At 45.5% G+C, this 19,888-nt stretch overlaps 1 protein-coding gene across 2 annotated transcripts in view; it reads right to left on the reverse strand.

The window, feature by feature from the left end:
• Positions 1–14,144, reverse strand: part of CLIC6 (chloride intracellular channel 6) — a 32,284-nt gene extending 18,140 nt beyond the window's left edge. The window contains exons 1-2 of one of the 2 annotated variants that reach the window (XM_075100423.1): positions 13,372–14,144; positions 12,658–13,332 (exon numbers count right to left, since the gene is read on the reverse strand). In XM_075100423.1, the coding sequence (XP_074956524.1) occupies positions 12,658–13,332; positions 13,372–13,995 (1,299 nt within the window). In that variant the 5' untranslated portion in view covers positions 13,996–14,144. Of the gene's footprint in view, positions 1–12,657 lie in introns of both variants that reach the window. The other variant, XM_075100413.1, reaches the window with a different exon arrangement.
• Positions 14,145–19,888: the final 5,744 nt, after the last annotated feature.

The raw sequence follows: 19,888 nt of genomic DNA on the forward strand, positions 1-19,888 counted from the left end.
TATTCCAGTTATAAATATTCCACTTTATAAATAAGATTATAAATAAATGAACCATTAAATGATAAATCTATTAAGTGAACAAAACACAAGATAGTGCAGGTGAAAATTAAAATGTGTAATGTCTTGTAATACATTTATAGAGGGTGTGTTTTCACTAATATTCACTCTTATTTGCATTAAAGAAAATAAAGATTAAACTTATGTGTGTATGCACTTCTCCAAAAGAGAAAATTCTGCAATTTTGCACACACTGCTGTTGCTAGCCTGGGGCCAAGCCCTCCTCGTCGTCACAGGTATTTTCAGCTACAGATGTGGCTCTCTGCAGTCAACAGGCAGTCACCAGGTGCTCTTGAAAAAAAATCCCCAAATCAAATTAAATTACAAAGGAAAAATGCAAATTAAAGATTTATTTCCTCATATATTTTACAGCTACCTCTACCTGGTCTGCAAATAAAGTCACTCCAGTAGCTACAGTATTTAGCGTAACCTGGGACAGTGCTGAGGCTAGTTTCAGAATTGAACTATTGGTGCCTCTCATGATGGGAAGGCAACTAATTAAACACAGGGGATGCTTACACCTAGCTACCTGCCATCCACAGCACAATATGCATGTGGTAATAATGCAGAAGTGATCAGCAACCAGGAATCCACTGCTTTGCAAACTCATAATTTCCTTAAATAATTAGTAAATAGTTTGAGTAATAAGGCCTGGCCATCCCAAGCAGAGCTGTCTGAAGGAGGCTCCTTGCATGAGCAGATCCTCTCACGCTGCACTGTGGGGAGCGGGAAAGGGAAATCAGATCCTCCTGTGGCAACACCAGCATTTGGGGGGCATCAGGAAGAGGTTTCCCTTGGGCTGCTTCGGCTCTGGGGGGAGATCTTTGTCTCACGCTCCTGCCAGGGATGCCCGCTAGGGAAGTGGCCCATGCTGCTTCCCGCGCCACAACTCATGCAGCAGGGCACTGAGGGACGGGGGCCAGCAAGCCCTGGTAGAGAGCTGGGCAAAAGTCAGCATCTTCCCAGGTTTCCATCTCCAGGTCATTGTGCAGCAGCAATCACACACAGCCTTTTCCTGGCCAGATACTAAATGCTTCAAAGCAAAGTAAACATGCTTTCTACTGTTTTTTCAGATGCCTAGCCCCCAGCAACAATACATGAATATAATAACCCTTTGTGACAGTTTATCTTTTTCCTGAAACAGCTTGGAAAATTATTTCAACAAATAGTATTTAATGCCATAATTATCAATACATTATTACTTATCTCTTATTTTACAAGGCTTACTTCAACGAGAGTGATAAGCAAGCTTCCAGGAACTGTGCGTGGCAAGGAGAAGAGAGGCAAGGCAAATTAAATGTAAAAAAAAATAGGATAATTAACTTGTGGCTAGCAAAGACTGAAAAACTTCAGCTACAATTTAGTAGGGTTTAAATTAATCTTGCCCAATTTAGGAATATCATTCTCCTACACAAGTAATTGCCATATTGCATGAATTATACTTGGTTTATGCCTCATTCTAAATAGCGTTACTTTCAGTCATCGTTACTTGTTTACTTTTTTAGTACACGATGGTAATGAATAATATGTGTATTACATATAGCGACCTAGACTTTTCAAAGCAATGTAAGTACTCACTGCCATTCCTTCAAAATGGAAGCCATTTTATTTTAATGGGAGATGTGACAAAATCTCCATTGCTTGTTAAAAAAAAAAAAAATCAAATGGTTCATTCAGAAGAGGTTTTAGGCAGAGGCAAAGGGGAATGGCTGCAGAGGTGCCCCTGCTCCACTTCCCATGAAGCGAGGAGAGGGAATGCCATCATCCTCTTTAACCACAGCAGAAATGACAGCTAATTGATAAAAATACACAGCCCTCGAAAAGATCACTCCCCCTAATCCTTACCCATTCTTTAATTTTAAGATTCAAGATTATTTTCAAAAACCTGCCAGTGGTGTAAGAAAACAGAGAGCCTTTTAACTGAACACAGGGGAAAATCGGAGCTGGGAAACACCACCCAGTAACAGATCACTGGCTTTAATCTTATACAAACTAGTTAAAAAAATGAATTTCCTTCTGCTGTGAATTCTGCCTACAGAGTTCATGCCATCAGTGTTTGTGTTAATGGGAACATTACCAGGTCACAAGCGCACAAGCAGCAAACCAAATGCTATTAGCCATTTATCCTGTTACAAGAATTATGTTTAAATACTTCAATGCTATTTCTAATCCGTATTTAATAACATGGCAAGATGCCAGCTGAACATTCTACATGGAGACAAAAATCTTATATCCTTTTTAAATTCTTACAGGGAATTACTTCAACAAAAGAGCATTATATTCTCGAACACATTATAGGTCTGGGGAAAACAGATTAACTGGTATTTCAATGACATCCTGTTTTACACTTCACCATATGATACCTAACCTGCAACACACAGCTGTGCTGTTTCAACCTAAAAGCAAAAACTGTATGCACATATACAAAGCATCTGTGATTTGTGTTGTATACAAATAAGTAAATAAATAAGAAATAACCAAATAAATAAGCTACTTTATGCAGCTTCAGGCAGTAGGTCATTGAAGGCTTGAGAAAATAATTTGCCAATGGTATTCCTAACTCTGACGATAAATCAAGAGGTGAAGGTGAAAGATGAAAAGAGGGATTTGGGTTTGTGGGTTTTTTTCCCAGTAACAGTATGTAATATTTTGATCCAAGTAGAAAATAATTCAAATGACCAAGTAAAATATTACATAAAAAACCCTGTCAGCTCCAGTGGGAACTGGCAAAGACGTGTCCTGAAAGAGCAGTTAAAAACTGGGCACAAATACCAGCAAAAACCCATTAGCCTGACAGAGAGGGGGCTGGACTCTATTCCTTCCCAGCCTAAGTTAAAATTCAAGGCTATTCTTGATCCTGCTCTCCCCACCATCTTGCTTCCATTCACAGGTTTTGGGAAGCTATGAGAAACACAGTATTGCTAATTAAAATACCGTTTTTAAATAAAGAAAGATATATTGCATGAATCATACAGCAAACCAATCAGCCCCAGTGTCTACAGCTAGAACACCGATATTCCTCAAAACAAGGACCGTCCTTGAGGTCCCAGCCCCCAGGAAGTCCCAGGCCCCCGCGGTGCTTCTGGCAAAAAGGAGGCTGATGGTTTTGCCAAGGGGGGTTGGTAGCATGTTTGTTTCTGTAGGCAGCATATGACCTGAAATTTTTAAGTTTTTAGGGTATATTTGGATACTGTTTCGAGTCTCATCTAACACCATCATGGAAAGAAACTTGATTTTTTACAAAACGCTCAGGTTCTGTAATAGCTTTTAAAAATACTTTCAAAAATTACTACCAGGTAAACGTCAATGATTCTCTGAGACACAAATGAGAATTTTTCTGAAATCTGAGTAAATGTTTAACTTCTTTGTAACTACGTCATTTGAATAACCTGGGCAAGGGCATGCATTTGTGACTCCAGTCCTGCTGTAGTTTACTTTGTTCTGTAACAACCATATTCCTAGTCTATTTTGAATATTCAAATATATGCTAAAATTTCAGCAGATGAAAAGGGAAAAACCAAGATGGGAAATATCCCCTTTGCACTCCCGCCTGTCTGTGAGGCTTCACAATAACCATCTCCCTGTGCTTGGCACATCCCGCAGATGGCCAGCGTGCCAGCCCCAGGCTCCTCACAGGGAGGAGGCTGCAACGGGCGCCCTCCTCCCGGGGAAAGCCTCCAAAGGGTGTGTCGGTGGCAGGCTGTACAAGCTGCTGCTGTGTGCTTTGAGAAGCTAAATATTTTTATAAAGGAATTAAAACACTTTACTGCTGACAAGGTGGGTGTTATTGAAAGCAACTGGAATGGAGTCACTCAACTTGTTCAGGATTTTATCAGTAAATAAGCAGATATTGCAAATGGAAATGCATACAAGTCCTTCTCGCAGCGTGACATTTTATTATCTGAGCAAGAAAATAATCATGTAACCTTCACATGGCATTTACTTATGCTCCTTGGGCGGAGTCAGAGGAACATGCAATTTCTTACTTTTTAAATGAAGCAGTAGGACCTCTTTAGGAGAGACACAGAGAATACAGTCAGCAATGGCACATGGAGTAAATCTCCATGCTTCACTTCCTCTTCCATAAAATATGTATAATATTTCATTACCTTACTCCCTTTACTATCTCCGAAGAGGAGGGGCCTACCTCTTGCCAAAAAATGTACAGCCACCAACTTAAAGTGACTTCACCTGAGATAAGCATCCTAAAAAATTGTGGTCATATTAATAATTTCCATTATCACTTCTGCTTCACAATATTTAAACTAACTTCTAAAAAAGAACCGTAGATATAATTTTGCATAGATCCATACGAGACTGTAAGAAAGGCCAAAACACAGAGTCAATGGGATGACTAACCCTGGCTAGAGCCTGTTAAGGCAAAGAGCCCAAAAAGGTGGAATTGTCTGTGGAAGTGGAGCAATCACAAGGCTGCCTAATCCTCTTCCTGTGATCAGGGCAGCAAAGTGCTGAAGAGAACTGATTTCAAATGGAAGAAGACATGGAAGAAAAAGTTGGTTCAGCATTAAAGATATCTAATAAATAGAATTATTTTTTAAGTCAACAAAAAATTGTTTATTTTTACTGTTAATAAAACCAAAATCCAGATTCTCAAGTGGACTGGGCATGATTTGTTATACCCATGCTGGGAAGGGGACACAATACCTTTTCATCTTTTTAATGCCTACCACATTCTGGTTTCAAAGCATAAGAGCAATCCAAAAATCCATGGGAGCCAGAGACTACCAGAGACTACTGAATACCATTTAAAATCTACATACTGCTAGATAGGAAATAACAGCAAATGAACCATATATTGCCTAACCATAAGGCTGCTGGATATGCTTGGCTTCTTGCATTCTACCTTTCTGATGCTGTCTTATTTTGCAGGTAATTATTATATGTTGATAGCGTCAAAGAGAGAGCAGGAATAAGTCTAACCCTGTGTCTATGGCACTGGCTTGGGAGAAGGATGCACACTGATCTTCCACTTATGCTCCAGGTAACATCATAACCTCAGTAACCCACACCAGTGTCCTAAGTACAGGGCTAATGATGCAGCTACTGCTGCCTCCTCCATTTTGGCAACTGTGCCTAAATCCCTTGTGAACAATTCTAGACCTAACACTGACAGGTAATATTTCCTCAAAGAAAGCACTGAATTTTTATTTCATGAAGACCATTGCTAAAATTTCACCTGAATCTATTAATAATTTGAGTGTAATTATATTTTTCAACTAATTGGCCAAATCTCTTTCCTCCCCTTGCCCAGAAAGTCATTAACTACACTCTAATATTTTATATTTTTGAATGCCATGAGTCCTGTAGACTGGTTTGTTATTCATCTATATACAAATATGAATCAAGCCTCAAACTAAACAGGCAGACAGCATGAAAATTCCCAGGCACAGTTGCATGGGAATCACCTCGTGCTGCAACCATCGTTTCTGAAGAAGGCCGCAGCACTCCAACAAGATTTATGAAATGAAGGTTCACTTCAGACAACCAGGGACCAAAGGCAGAAAGCAGACAGGGAAAACTTCCATCCTTGTCCCTGGTCTGTGATGATCACAGGTAAGATCAGCCTTTAATGAAGACAAAAGCCAAGGAACAGAGGCAGTATGGTTGAATTTCTGGCAGCAGGCTGATCTCATCAGAAGTTTCTGCTGGTTTCAGCCATCAAGAAATACAGGCTGTGGCCTAGGACTGAAGCAGGAAAGTGTCCCCTGTTTAGCGAAGGGCTTAAATAGCACATGACTTTAAGCTTGTGCTTAAAGTAAAAGACATGGTGAGATGCTTTACTGACAGTAAATAAAAATAGGAAAAGGTCTAGGAATGTACCTTGGAAGACATTTACTTTATTTCAAAACATGTTTTAGGCAAAAAAAGCCTGCAAACCACAGAGATCTGCAGTCAAACTGAGAAAAAAATAGATGGCTGAAGCTTGTACAATCCTATGTGCATACGCAATTTTAGGACTTCCAAAGCATGGACAAAAAGATGAATCCAAGAAGTAAGACTAGATCATACAAAAAAAAAAAAAAATTAGATGCAGCTTCATATTTCTGATCACTTACGTCTATCTGTTGGTTTGTGTCTTTCTGGAACAGGACTTGAGCTGTCTGTTGTCAGAACTGACACTGGTATAAGCAAACAGAGCACACCACAGCTCCATTAAGCATCCCCCCAGGAGCAAAGCAGCAAAACTACTTTCAGTGTAGCTTTCAAAGCTATTCCTTAGTCAAAGGCTCCAAGGAATCTTGTTTCTTTTTAGCAGTCTAAGCTCTGAAAAGGTGACAACCTGAAGACCAGAAAGGAAAGCCTGAGAAGTAAAAATGAAAAAGATTGCACATTCAAAATATTTGCATAGCTCTTTCAGAAAAAAGATTGATAATGTTGCCTTTCAAACCAAACCCTCCCAAGCACAGTTTTATTGAAGACTGCTGGAAGCATACTCGGCTCCCAGAAAAACTGCTGCAGGTGCACCCAGCATGCACAATAACCTGAAGAGTTATGAAAGGAATCTGTAATGCCAGTTCCTCTTAAGCTGCATTAGGGAACCCGAAATTGCCATATTCCAGCTGAAAAAAAAAAGTACCTGAGAAAGGGCAAACACCCATGGGAAGGGAGCCAGTTTTCTGCTTCGTATGACAAAACAGGGAACAAAACTGCAAAACGTCTTTGAACAAACACACCTCGGCTGATTTGGTACTTTGCGTACAGCTGTATACAGTCAAAGAATCAAAATCACCATACAAAGAGATAATTAACCAGCAGCCTGAAAAGCAGGGCTATGCTGGGTTTGCTGGCCAGCCCCACAAGGCTCAGTCCTGACCAGCTTCAGTTTGATTCCGGTTTCAGCAGATCTAGCCTCCATGGTGCTCATGCTCTGCTCCAGGAAATGGGCTTTCTCCTGAATGATTTTTTCCGTATTCTGGGATAACTTTCATAACTACTCAGTTATAAAAGCAGACAGGTCCCATAGCCAACTGGAAAACACAGTATCTGAAAGAATGGTGGCGGGAAACAGCATATGAAAAAAGGACAGGATTTTAGTGGCAGCAATGTGGCACCTGAGGAAAGCTCCTACTTTTGAAGAAGGTACACAAAATGTAGCTTGAGAAGGAGAAAACCAGAGAGTGCGGAGAAAGGAGCAGATCTGTTCATCAGGGAAAATACGGTGTGGTTTTGATGGAAAGTGAAATGCAGCAGCACTGGTAGGGAAAAAGCAGCTGTCTGTTTCCTACCATTGCTCAAACCATACCAAATGCTTCCCTCCTCATTCCACAACACTTCGGCCTCTGTAGCCTCACACAAATCCAATGCGCTCACCTTTGGAAAGCTTTGGGTAGTTGCCTTTGCTTGGATAAATATCCAGTACCTAAATTTTCCCAAAAACTGTTTTTAATCCATAAATACAAAGCTAGTGTTAACTCCACACACACATATCTTTACTTTCACCTTCCCGAGGTCATCTAAATACAGGGCTCCTACAGTGAATCTACACTATAAAGGACAGTAAATACCGGTCTATTTTCATTTTGATAAAGGATTTCAGCTATTCTCCTTATAAACCATACTCACCTAACTGATTTAGACTGATTGCACCAATGAGAAAAAAAATCAAGATCTTAAGCACAAATACCTACTCAGTGATTATACTGTAAATGTTTACAACCAGCATCAGGTACAGCACAGTGTCCACTGAATGGGCATACAGGCTAGGAGGTTTTTCCAGGGATCTGCCCATGGATTTCTCAGCTACAATACTCAAAGCCCAGAAGTTCAGTTTATACTTTAAATGTATGGTATATATAAACCACAGATCCATCACATCACAGAAAAGGAGATTCTTTTTTGTACTCTAAAGAGCCATTACCATTTAAGTTGGATATGTTAACTGTGGTGTTTGGAGGCACAGATGCAAGCACCTATTACTCCTATGTCTCTACTCACAGCAAGGCTTTTTCTTTCTTGTTTATCAGCACTTTTGATAATTCAGCACACCTCTAAGTATATCAAGTCAGTCAAGCAGATCTCAGGAATGCTGCAAGTAAAGTAACCTTGGTCCCTGGTAGGAATGAAATAACTCTCTGAGGCAAAATAAATTACTTCAATTTAGAGACCAAGAATATCACAAAACTGAATAAACCCTATTACTTTTATCTGGATAAAATCTATTACCTTAGGCTTATGGTCAGCTTTTACTACATATCATTTAACCTAAAAACTAAGCAAGAATTGTTTTGGAAGATGAGCAATCTCAGAGAAGGCCTTGTGCTGAAGCCGGGTTGTTTGGACAACTGTTTGTGTGCAACACTTACAGATAAATCACTATCCCTAGAAATCTTCGGAATGATGAAATCTACAGTTATGATTCTGGTGTTTAAGTTTTCTATCTGTAAGAAAATTTAAAATTGATTGGTAGCAACCTTGGAGGCTTTTTTTTTTAATTAAGAAATAAACTCTTAAGTCCTACATAAATGTTTAAATTGCTTAAAATTAACTGAATCACTTTGATGAGAGTTCTACTATATTCAAATAGTAAGACAAATTTATGTCATTTACAGACATGTTCTGACAAATAAGGGGCATTTGCCACAGAAGGAAAAAAAAAAAAAGCCTACATATACCATTGACCTTAGAAGACCAGCTAGCAAGCTTCAATATCCACAGTGTCCTACCCAAAGTGCCTGATATACTTAGCTGAATTACCAAAGACCGATCAGAAAGTGTACCTGGATGACCTTTGCGAACATTTGAGTTTGAAACACCAGAAACGTCAAATATTACTATCTAAAGGAAATACACGGTACGTGTTGTTTCATGGGGAATATGGAAATTAAATAGGTACTTAGTGAAACCTTCAAAGCAATTTTGATACAGCCTTGCTCTTACAGTCGAGGAGTCTTACGTAGTTCAACTTCATGAAGGGCACAGTTCGGACGCCCAAACACAGATGTCTGCTGTCTTTGGAGATGCCTCACTTTAGCCTGTCCAGCATTGAGCTGCTGGTCCAGGACATTGTCACCCATAGGTGCTGCCGACCCTGCTAAGTGCTAGGATATCTGAGGTATCATCAGATCTCAGTACTGAACCCTGGGTGTCTGATTTCAAACTAAATAGCACTGTAGAGCAATCCAAATCAGCTTAAAAGCACAATTGCTGGTACCCATGCTTGTGGAGCTAGCAGGAATTTTGCCACCCACCTCACCATGGGAGACACGAGGTGACATGATATTCACAATATTCAAACACATACATGCAAAATTAAAAGAACCAATGCAAAGCAGCAGGAAGCAGAAGAGGAGGGGAAAAAAACCTCTGAAAAGAACAAGCTTTATCAACAACAGTAAAAACAAGGAACACTGCTCATCATACAGTTATATCTGAAAAGTTTCTTTTTGATGGTGATGCTTCTGTTGCTTATTCTCAAAATGTTATTACTGAAAGACTACCAGGTACTTTACTGTCTGCCAAGCCTAATGTAATGGTCCCTAGCAAGGAAACTGAGAGGATCATTCAATCACTACTGCTGTATTATTTCCTTGTGAGTTTTCTCCTATTATGGGACTTGCTTTTAACACTTCTCGGTATTTGTATAGTGTTATCAAATCGTGGCAGACCTCCTATCTTTAGCACTGTGCATGCAGGCACAGATAACAGGCAGACAATCCCCACCTTGACCATTTACAAGTAAGCCAAAAATTAAGAGGCAGGTGAAACAAACAGAAATAGGGATGACAAAGAGATTAGGGTCGTACTGAACAGGACAAACAATGACCTCGGTATTTTAAACAGCCTCATCACTGCCCAGTTTCCAGTGGCATTACAGAAGAGTATTGTTTTAAACAGAGGTTTGAAGAAGGTCAGGGAGCTGATGGATAATATATTTACAAGGACGCCCCCAGCTGCATGGCAGAAAGTAGACAAGCGCTTGCTGAGAAACGCAGCAGAAGGGTGAAAAGAGGTCAGTGGCACTTGCAAAGTAGAGGCGGGTGTCAACATCTTAAAAGCACGTAAGAGCTAATAGGCAAGCATAGAATAGTGATAGAGCATAAGAGGGGTGATCACGCATGTGAAGGGAAGTGTTTCAGGCTGGAAATGAATGTTTGCATTCAGTTTGGATCGTCTTCTCACTTCCTTAGCACTTGAGTTTTAGCACTTGCTAAGGAAGGAGCATCATGTCTGTGAACCACATGCTGTGGTCAGATATATACACTCAATAATCCCCAAACTCTAGAGATCATGCTGTCCCAGGTTGGAATCCATTCTCCCCCTTTTTCCCATCAAAATACATCAGCACCTATTTAGGCACAGCATTATGCATGTGCTCTTAAAAACTGCTTTAAGCCACCACAGAGAACTTGCAATCTCCCCCTTTTTATATCCCCTTTCCTCCACAAGCATGTCTCCAGGTGACAGCAAGAGCAGCACAAACATGAACTCGCCCAACAGCAGGAAAGAGAAGTGCTTCTCATTTCCCAGCACTGCAGCCCCAGCATATTTTGGTGAGTGGGGAGATGCTGAACTCTCCAGTAGGTGCTTTTTTCTTGCATTGAACTGGAGGAACTTGTGCCAATCTTAAAGTAAAAAAAAAAAAAAAATCTAGGCCCAGGTGAGGTCAAAGCTTTGTAACATTCCTCCACCAAAATCATCAGAAAAGCAGCTGTAGTATTTTCAAGGTGTTCTTAAGTTACTAATGCTAAGTCAATCATGAAAACGTTCCTTCTTCTCTATTAATTCATAAATATTTTCAAAAACATTCTTAATCCTAATACTTGGGGGCTACAGAGTCACAACAGATGCTCTTATTATAGTCTGCTCTCCAATTTTGGCCATGTTGTTCTTCCATAAAGTGTGCACCAGGTGCAATAATGCATAGGTAGCCTTTATGACTTTAGCCCTCCGGTATTCCCTGATAGATATAAGAGCATAAAAAGATAATAAATAAGTTTAAAAAGTGTCCCTGCAAAGGGGACTCTTGATCTGTGAGCCAGAAGGCTCATAAGTCATCTCTGCCAGGCTCAACAGTAACAGCTCCTGCCGTTCGACACAAATCACAGATTTTGGCTCCAGCGTTATCATCTAGCTACTGTACACCAACCTGACATACAGAGTTGCCTTTAGACCATCGAATCCATCCCAGCCTGTGTGTTAAGGAATTGCTTAAACTGGGGACTGGCTGGGGAGTGTTCACCAACATCAGCTGTTACTATCCTTCATCTTTCCAGTATGGCATTATCCAGCAGGTCCGACACAGCTACGGGTGAGCCTCCAAGCATTCCTGAGCCTTTTTCAAGTAAAAATACTTCAGAGGCTTAGCCTTGAAAAAAAAACGATTGTGCACTGAGGTGGGCTAAATCAAGGTACAAACATCGTTTCAGCCCTAACCACCCCCTCTCACCCAAAGGGCTGGCACTGAGCTTTTTTTTCACTGTTAATTCCAGCTGCTACAGAATTAGCCTCGGCCAACTCAGGAGGTGGACTATTTGCATGGGAGGTATGGCTTGTAGTGGAGAAGGTCCCAAACACCCTCTGCTTCACTAGTTTCACTTCCTTTGTTTTAGGGCTACTCTGAGAAAAATATCCCACCCTGCTCCACACTTCATTTAGTTCAGAGAGGTCAGAGAAGAGGGAAGAAAAACACCTTAGGATGGTTTCTACACACAGAAGTTTCACATCTGATATTTTGCCTCCGTGGACAGATGCTGTTTCCATGCTGAGTCCCACTGATTTTGGTGGGATTCCAGGCACAGGCTAGGAAGAAACTCTAAAGCTCTGTACTATAAAATACCAGAGATCAGTTTTAACGCCATTACAATTTTTATCTTTTTTGTCCATTTCCCTCTAACATAAACCTTCCCTGACCAAACATACACAAACTGGACAACCACAAGGGATGCCAAACTGCTGGGCAGTTTACTGACTCTCTGATTCCAGCCTTGCCAAGCTTTGGGACAATTATCTAAGTGTTGACCATAGCTCATGTTGGAAAATCCCAATATTGCATTTTAAATTATATTTTCCAACTTCTTCCACCTCAGCCCCCATGATGTGCTGTGTGCCCTTCTTACTGTATTCTGAAGACCTTAAAATCCCTTATGTCACAAGTCGCAGCTAGTGATTCCAAACAGATGCTGCTGGGTCCCAGCCCCACAGTGAGGAGGGCACAGGAGAGCCCAATTCCACTGAAACGGAGATCCCTGTATACCCTTTCCCTTTAAACCTAGAGAACTCTCAAGTAACACAGCACAGAGCGCATGAGGGACAACTATGGGCAAACCACCTTGCAGGTCAGGTCTGCACTTCTCTGGGTTCTGGGCTGAGCAGTACCACCAGCTCCCAGGGCCAACGGGACAGGCAGCGCTGGCCTTTCGCCACTGTGCGGGAAGCCCTGTCCTGTCCTGCCTGCTGCCCGCAGAAGGAATGAGGAGCCAGAGGCAGGTTTATTTTGGGTGTTAATAACCAAATCACCTTAGCCAGGCTGGACTTTTGCCTGCCAGATGTAAATGCCACTCATCACAGGAGCTGCCCCGGGCTCCCAGAGGAGGGGAGGGTCGCGAACCCATGTTTCCCCAGCAGCCCCTCACACCTTACCTTGACGAAGAGTGAAATGTCATGTTCCTGCTTCTCCTCATCCTCCTCTTCCTCCTCCAGGGTGGCCGGCGAGCCCGCTTCGTCCTCCTCCTCCTCTGCTCGGCCCCGCACACCGTTCAGGCTCCGACCTGCCGCGTCCCACTCGCCCCCCTCGGGGCCCGGGGACCCGCCGCGCTGCCCCGCCGCCGCCGCCGCGTCGCCTTCCCCTGGCCCCGGGGCCGCGCCCCCCGCTCCCGCCACCGGCGGGGCACCGGCTCCCCGCTCCGCCCCCACCGTCTCCGCTCCGTCCTCGCCCTCGGGGCTGCCCGGCGACTGGCGTCCGCCGTCGGCGTCCCCGCCGGCCGGCACCGCCACCTCCGCTTCCCTGCGGCTCTCGGGGGCCACCTCGCTCCCAGCCGGGGCCGCCGCCGCATCCTCGGGATCTATCCCCGCCGGGACTGTCGCCGCCGCCTCCTCGGGGACTGTCGCCGCCGGGGCTGCCTCCTGCACCAGATCTTCGAGATCTGTCCCCGCCGGGGCTGCCTTCCGCGCCGCATCCTCGGGGTCTGTCTCCGCCGGGGCTGCCTGCCTTAGCGCCTCTCCGGGGTCCGTCTCCGAAGGGCCTGTCGCCTCCACCTCTTCGGGCTCTGTGTCCGCCACCTCTTCGGGGTCTTTCCCTGCCGAGGTTGTCGCCGCCTCCTCGGAGTCTGTCCCCGCCGGGACTGTCGCCGCCGCCTCCTCGGGGTCTGTCCCGGCTGGGGCTGCCTCCCTTACCGCCTCCTCCGTTTCTGTCCCCGCCGGGGCTGCCTCCACCTCTTGGGACTCCGTCCCCGTCAGGGTCATGGGCGCCTTCTCGAGGTCTGTCCCCACAGGCGCTGCTTCCTCGGTCTCCGTCCCCGTCGGGGCCGCCGCCGCCGCCTCCTCGGGGTCTCCCCCCGCCGGCGCGGAGACCTCGGGCGCGTCTACCCCCGCGGCCGCCGCCGGCGGCTCCCCTCCCGGCAGACCCTCGCCCGCCGGGGCGGCCCCGGCGGGGTCTCGCTGCTCAGCCCCCGCCGGAGCCTGCTGCTCCGTGCCCGGCCCACCCGAGGCCTCCGCCGCCCCCCCGGAGAAGCCGCTCCCTGTCCCGCCGCTCTCCCCGGGGGGCACGGCCACCGAGGCCGGCTCCTGCCCAGCCGCTGCCTCCCCGCTCAGCCGCGGCGCCTCGCCGGGGGAGGGCCCGTCCGGGGGCTCCACCGCCCCCTCAGGGGACACCCCGGTCTGCGGCTCCCCCGCTGCCGCCGCTTCCTCGCCGCTTCCTTCCCGCGGGAGGTCGCTCCCCTCCGGCGGCGGGGCGCCGGGCCGCCCCGGGCTCTCCGCCATGCCCAGGAGCGCAGCGGGGCGGGCGCGTCCGGCCGCCGGGACTAGCGGGGACGAACGGGGACCAGCGGAGCCGCCGCCGCCGGGGATCAGCGCCCGGCACCGACGGGGGGGGACGGGGACGGCGGCGCCTGCGCACGGCCGCCCCCGGGGGCGCGCGTGTGTTCGGGGGTGTGGGGGGTGTGGGGGTGTGTGTGCGTGCGTCGGGGCGGCAGCCACAGGTGCCCGCGCTCCTCCTCCCGCGTCTCCCCCGCACAGGACAAGGCCAGCGAGTCCTTCGCTCCACCCACCCCGCCCCCGGCCCAGACCTCTACGCCCCGGTAAATCTCCTTTCCACTGATTTTCGCTGCAGCTGGCACGGGAGGAGGTGGCGAGAGCATGACCGTGGTGGCACCAAGCGCTGCCAGGCCTCCCCTCGGCCATCGCCTGGCTGCCTGCCGGCTGCTTGCAGGTGCTCAGCCGGGACCGGAGGCTTTGGAAAGGGTGGCCGAAAAGGTTACCCCGCCGAGCCCCTTCCAGCGGCCCCACCGCGGCTGGCTGGGCACAGCTGCCGAGGACCTGCTGCCTGCCCTGCCCGGGCCTCACGTCCCACCCTAAAGCCCTCCGAGCCCCATTTCTGCCCTTGCTTTTCCCCTTCGCTGCTGCTCACGGCCTCAGGCGCTGTGTCTCTTGCACCCCCCTGACGCCCTGCTCCTCTCCCCAGCCACTAGCCTGGCACCCACAAGCCCTGGGCCCGCTGGCAGCCACCCAGTCCCTGGGGGTTTGCTGGCCTCCAGAACAAGGAGAGGGATGCCATTTTCCAAATCCAGGTTTACAAAGGGAACCACTGATACCCACAACGCTGTTGATACACTGAAAATGGCAGAGCCCTGACAGTCTTGCACGGTTTCTTAAAAATATTGATGAACCAATACTTCATCTCAGCAGCTATACAGTGTCTGAAATGTATTCCCAAACCCTCTCTGGGCTGCACCAAACTTCGTTAAGAAAGAAAAGGTATCCGTATCAACTTGCAAAAGTTGTAAGTGGGAACATCAGAACACTGTCTAAAAAAGCGAAATCTGAATACTTTTAAGTAGCTTTCCATCACATGTGACCACGCCAAGTACAATGCACCTCTGCTAAAGTTTGCATTTAAACGGGGTGAGAAATACCGTGTTCTGAGCAGAGCAGGCAGCTGGTGTGAAAGAAGTGGTAACTTGTAGTTCGGGTAAGGCAGCTGCAGATTCATCACACAGGCCTTCTTCTGTCCCAGATAAAAGTAATCTTTTCACACTTTTGGTAATTTCTCTGGCTTATGGAAGTACTTCACACACGAAAAAAATCAGCAGGTTCCAGTGTGAGGATAAGCTTCAGTAGTTTTGCTTGTAGGCAAGAAGTCATTTTCTAGGAGATGCAGCCCACTCTAGTCCCTCTCTTCTCAGAAGTGATTTATGTGAAAGCATTACTTATGCTATTGGAACAGAAAATAGTCCTAGTTTTCTAGGTGCAGAGAGAACAGTGGATGGAAAAGTTAGCTGACGGGAATGAGGTATCGTGTTTAAAAAACACGCAGCTAAGCAGTTTTATGTACGTGTATATAAAAACACTTTTTTTGTATTTCAGAGTGGAAAGAGTGAGGACAGACTGAACACGGGGTTGGAATGGGTGGGAAGGGAGAAGACGTAGCCATCAGGAGATGGGATATACTACAGAATAAATCATTCTGTCAGGTCAAATACCTGCTCTTATAAAAATAAACAAACTGGCAAATAAATAAACAATCCTGCAGCTATTTTTCATAAAATTTATGCTTGCCCAGAGGTGTGTTGCCAGTGAGGCAAAAGGACAGGGGCAGTCATGGTAAGAAGGGAAGTTTCCTGAAGATTTAGCAATGGAGGCTCAGCATCTGGCAATGGAGGTCTTGCAGCTGGACCCATCGTAAGGCAACTATTTCACTTCTTTCGTGTGGGTTCTGACATCAGTAGAATGAGACATCTCAGTCATCTCTATTTCTAGATGGATAATATGAATTTACTTGTCCTAACCCTTCCTGAAGGGTTCTTAACCCTTGGCCTGAAGGCTGGCTACATCCCCCAGGTGCAATTCAAGTCCCATCTTACAAAGCTTTCAGATACAAGACAGAGCAGTCTTCAACTGTGCAGACCATCCACGAGCACTACCATGTTGTCTCCTGCCCAGTGGTGGATAGGACACTGGCTGGAAGGAAGAAGGCTCACCTCAGGTTTTCATGGTGGGAATGAACAGCAAAGCAACATCCATGGCATAAAAACAGTGGGAGTTTTGAAGGAGAAATGGTTGAAGGTTATGGACGCAACCACTGAAGTCAGCTGGCTACATTTATATGAATACTGTGTTTAGCTGCACCCCTTGAGAAGCCCCCTCCTGCTCCCAGTCCCCATGAGCTTAGCTTTGCTCAGCTTTGGTGGCTGAAGGGCCCCGACAGCTGGGTTCCCTCTGCAGCCCCATGTGGCACAGCCTCCTCTGGCCCACTGGAGCTGCTTGTTCTTATGTGCTGCTTCTTTTCAACTGTCCCTTGGATGTGCACACTTCTTTAAATACCTCCTTTGGGTATTGGTTTCAGTTTTTATTCAGGTTGTGAGTTTGGCACTGGACTTGCACCCTGCTGATCTGGTGGAGCTACGTGAGACGACTGTCTCTCGCCTGTACTTAGTCATTGCAGAGCTTATTCATTAACACCAGTACCCTATTTTTCTTTGTTTGTCTATTCCCTGCTCTGTAGCTTTTAGTACAAAACAAGGTGAGGATTTCTAGGCCAGCAAAAAAACACCTTTCAGTGATAAACACTGCCTGATTATTAATATTGGACAATGTTTAAGCATAACAAAAGATTAGCTCTTTAAATACGCATGAAGTCTGCAAATGCAAAGCAGAAAATGACTAACAGCGGACAGGGCCAAGTTTTAATTTTCTTTGTAGGATAGAGAAAAGTTTATAGTGTTTGATACAGTTGCCATTTTTATGCAGTAATGACTGAATAGTTTGTGTGTTTGCTTGCTGTGTTTTTCCTCTATAGGAACAGACATTTTCTAATTCTGTTGGAGTTGAGACCTAGCAATGACTTGTGCAGACACTGGGTTAATGCTGCTGCTTTAGCAGGTCACCCTGCCGGTGCTTATGCCGTGAGGTCCCCGTGCAAGTGAGGCAAAGTAGGAAGTCAGAGAGCTGAGGGACAGGGTAAAAAGAGGGATGGGGTGGGCACAGTTCAGAGGAGAGCTGGCCAGTCAGCCCAGCGTTGCTCCTTGTCACTCTTCAGTGTTGTGATTGCAGAAAGGCAGTTTTGGAAATACACCATTAAAATTAAATTTGTCCCAGTGAAATCCCAGAGCGTTGGATCTCTGTTGTTCTGCGCTCTCTGCATTCAACACTCTTCCCCTCTACTTCAATTACTTAACAATTTAATCTCTCCTGCTTCACACTCCTGTACACTACCTTCAAGCTGTTTACACCCCATCTGTTTCTAAAGTAGGCCCTCAGCTAATAAATATTATTTTCTCAGTTCAGCTTCAGGAAGGGTTAATGCACACCTTCTTCATTTAAAAGATGAGTGCAGGTAATTAAATATCACAGATGTTACACATTAGTGGACAACATGGAGATCCCTTTATATGCTGTTAGCAAACAAGTTATATCGCTGGGGGTTATCAATTAGGCTGTACTTGCTTGGATTATCATAACTTCTTTTCCTTCCCTGACTCTACAGGCAGTTGCAGATCAAGGTTGTAGTTTTGGCAGCCTGAGGTAAGGAAAAAATGCATCTTGCGTTACAAGGGTCTCCGAAAGAGCCCTCCCCAGCAGCCTGCCTCACTCCAGGGACAGGTCAGCCCTACCGCAAAGGGAGCAGGCCAGGATATTTGTTCATGCCTCTGCGACTACAGTTCACAGTCCTGTGCAATGCGAAATACACAAATGCCAAATATTTAATGGTTCGCCCTAAACGAACTGGGGTAACGGAGCCAGCAAGGCTTTTTTGCCTCCCTGTGCAGGTCACTGCTTCCCCACAGAAGCTTGATTTGCATGTTCCCTGGTGCCTGCTCTGGCTGAAGTTGAGCTGTTTCATCAAGTGTGTGCATCTGCTTTTCCCAGGGTTTGCCACATTTCAGAAGCGAAGCTACATATCCCCAGGCCAAAAGCTGCCTGCACATGGTTAGAATTCTAGTTTTTTTCTGCCAGATGCTGAGTAACTGGTATTTTGCACTGAACTCTGTGTGAAATAGGGGTGAACAGAGCCTCTGGAAATCGGGTGGCATTTAATTAGGTACTCCACCATGGGATGGAGGGAGGGATTGATCAGAGCAAACATACACAGGTACAAACTGCATGTCTGCAGACCCTAGAGCCAACAGAGATCTAATGAGCAGAGTCAGTGAAATGATTCTTCTCATCCCAAGATAGATGTCTAAAGCAGACTGGTTGATGCTTGACAGAAAAGTGCCTATTTCTCTATACTGACTGTAGAAGGACCTGAGAGTGACTGACTCAAGGGGACGATGTCTGTGCTGGACACTTGTAAACTAATATGAGATGAATCCTGTCCCAGGTGATTCCCCTGCAGACTGAAATGTGAAAATGGGCAGTGGGCCAAATCCTGATTACTTTTTCTGCATTGTTTTTATTGCAGCTGGTGGTGTAACTGGAATTTCCACAAATTACTTGTGGTATAAAACATTATCCCATATAAGAATATGACTGCCTAGCCCTCTGTGATGGAAAAAAGGAAACCCAAAACTATTAACATTTGTTTGTAAACCAGTTCTGTATTCTCCTATTTAAAATATGTTATTTCAAATATGGAAAAGAACAAAGTTGCAAGTGAAAAATGGTACTGGAGGACTGTAATTTTTACTACTTTCAAAATACATGTATGTTCACTATGCTTGTCCCTGGTTTCTTAAAATTCTGTCAAGAAGTCAGTGTGGCATTCTGCTGCTTTGTGTTTGAGAGGGTGTTCGGTCCACCCAAACAAAATAAGAAGGAGAGATGCCTCGCTGAAAATTGCAGTGGCATGCTGCATGTTGGGGTTGGGGCGGGGGGGGGGGGGGGGCGCGGTGATGCCATCTGTATTTAGAGTTCTGAGCTTCCCAGCACTAAGCTGATTAGGGGCAATCGGCCCACTTCCCAGCTGCTTAGAGGCAGTCTGCCTGGGAAGAAGGTAGGGATGTACACATGCAAGGGGGGAAAACCCCTGGTTGCTGAGCTAGGAAGCCCAGAAAGCCAAGCTACCTCTAACCAAGGCTGAAAAAGCAGAGAGGGAGAGTAGGTGCACCTTCTTGCCAGATACCACCAGTCCGTCTCTTCCTTCTGTATGTTACTCAGTTCCCCAAATTCCCAGCATTCCACAAAGCTGCAGGGGCCAAAGCAGCCTGTACTTAAATTCTGAAAGAATCATTCTGCCGAGTGTTAAAAAAAATCAGAAGACTATCAATAAGAAAGCTTTCCGAAAAATAGACTCTGTACTGCTTGCTTTTTTTTCAAGGACTTAAAACCTGTTCATTCTCCATTCTAACTGACTTTCCTATTCTTATCTTTTATTTTTGTAAAGCAGTACTATTTTAATGAAGCAATAATGTCCTCCATGTGCCGCAGTCCAGATAACAAACAGGCTTTCTATGTGTTTTTTTATTGTCGAGTATCACATCTAATTCAATAAGTAGTGGTTTGGAATTAACTTTGGAAGTGCCTCAGAAGCATCAAGGTCCTAGAAAGTCTGATCACTGTCCTGGAGCCTTATATTGTCTCCTTGCTAGCTAAATAATAACACCAGCTCAGCACTCACTTTGTCGTTAACAGTGTGTCTGGCTTGAAGTCAACCTGCTCTCGTTTTGGACAACTCCAGGCCTTTGCCCAGGCTTTTGATTCTGCTTGGGAAATCCCC

This window comes from Phalacrocorax aristotelis, chromosome 1 (genome assembly GCF_949628215.1).
Source record: "Phalacrocorax aristotelis chromosome 1, bGulAri2.1, whole genome shotgun sequence".
NCBI lineage: Eukaryota > Metazoa > Chordata > Aves > Suliformes > Phalacrocoracidae > Phalacrocorax > Phalacrocorax aristotelis.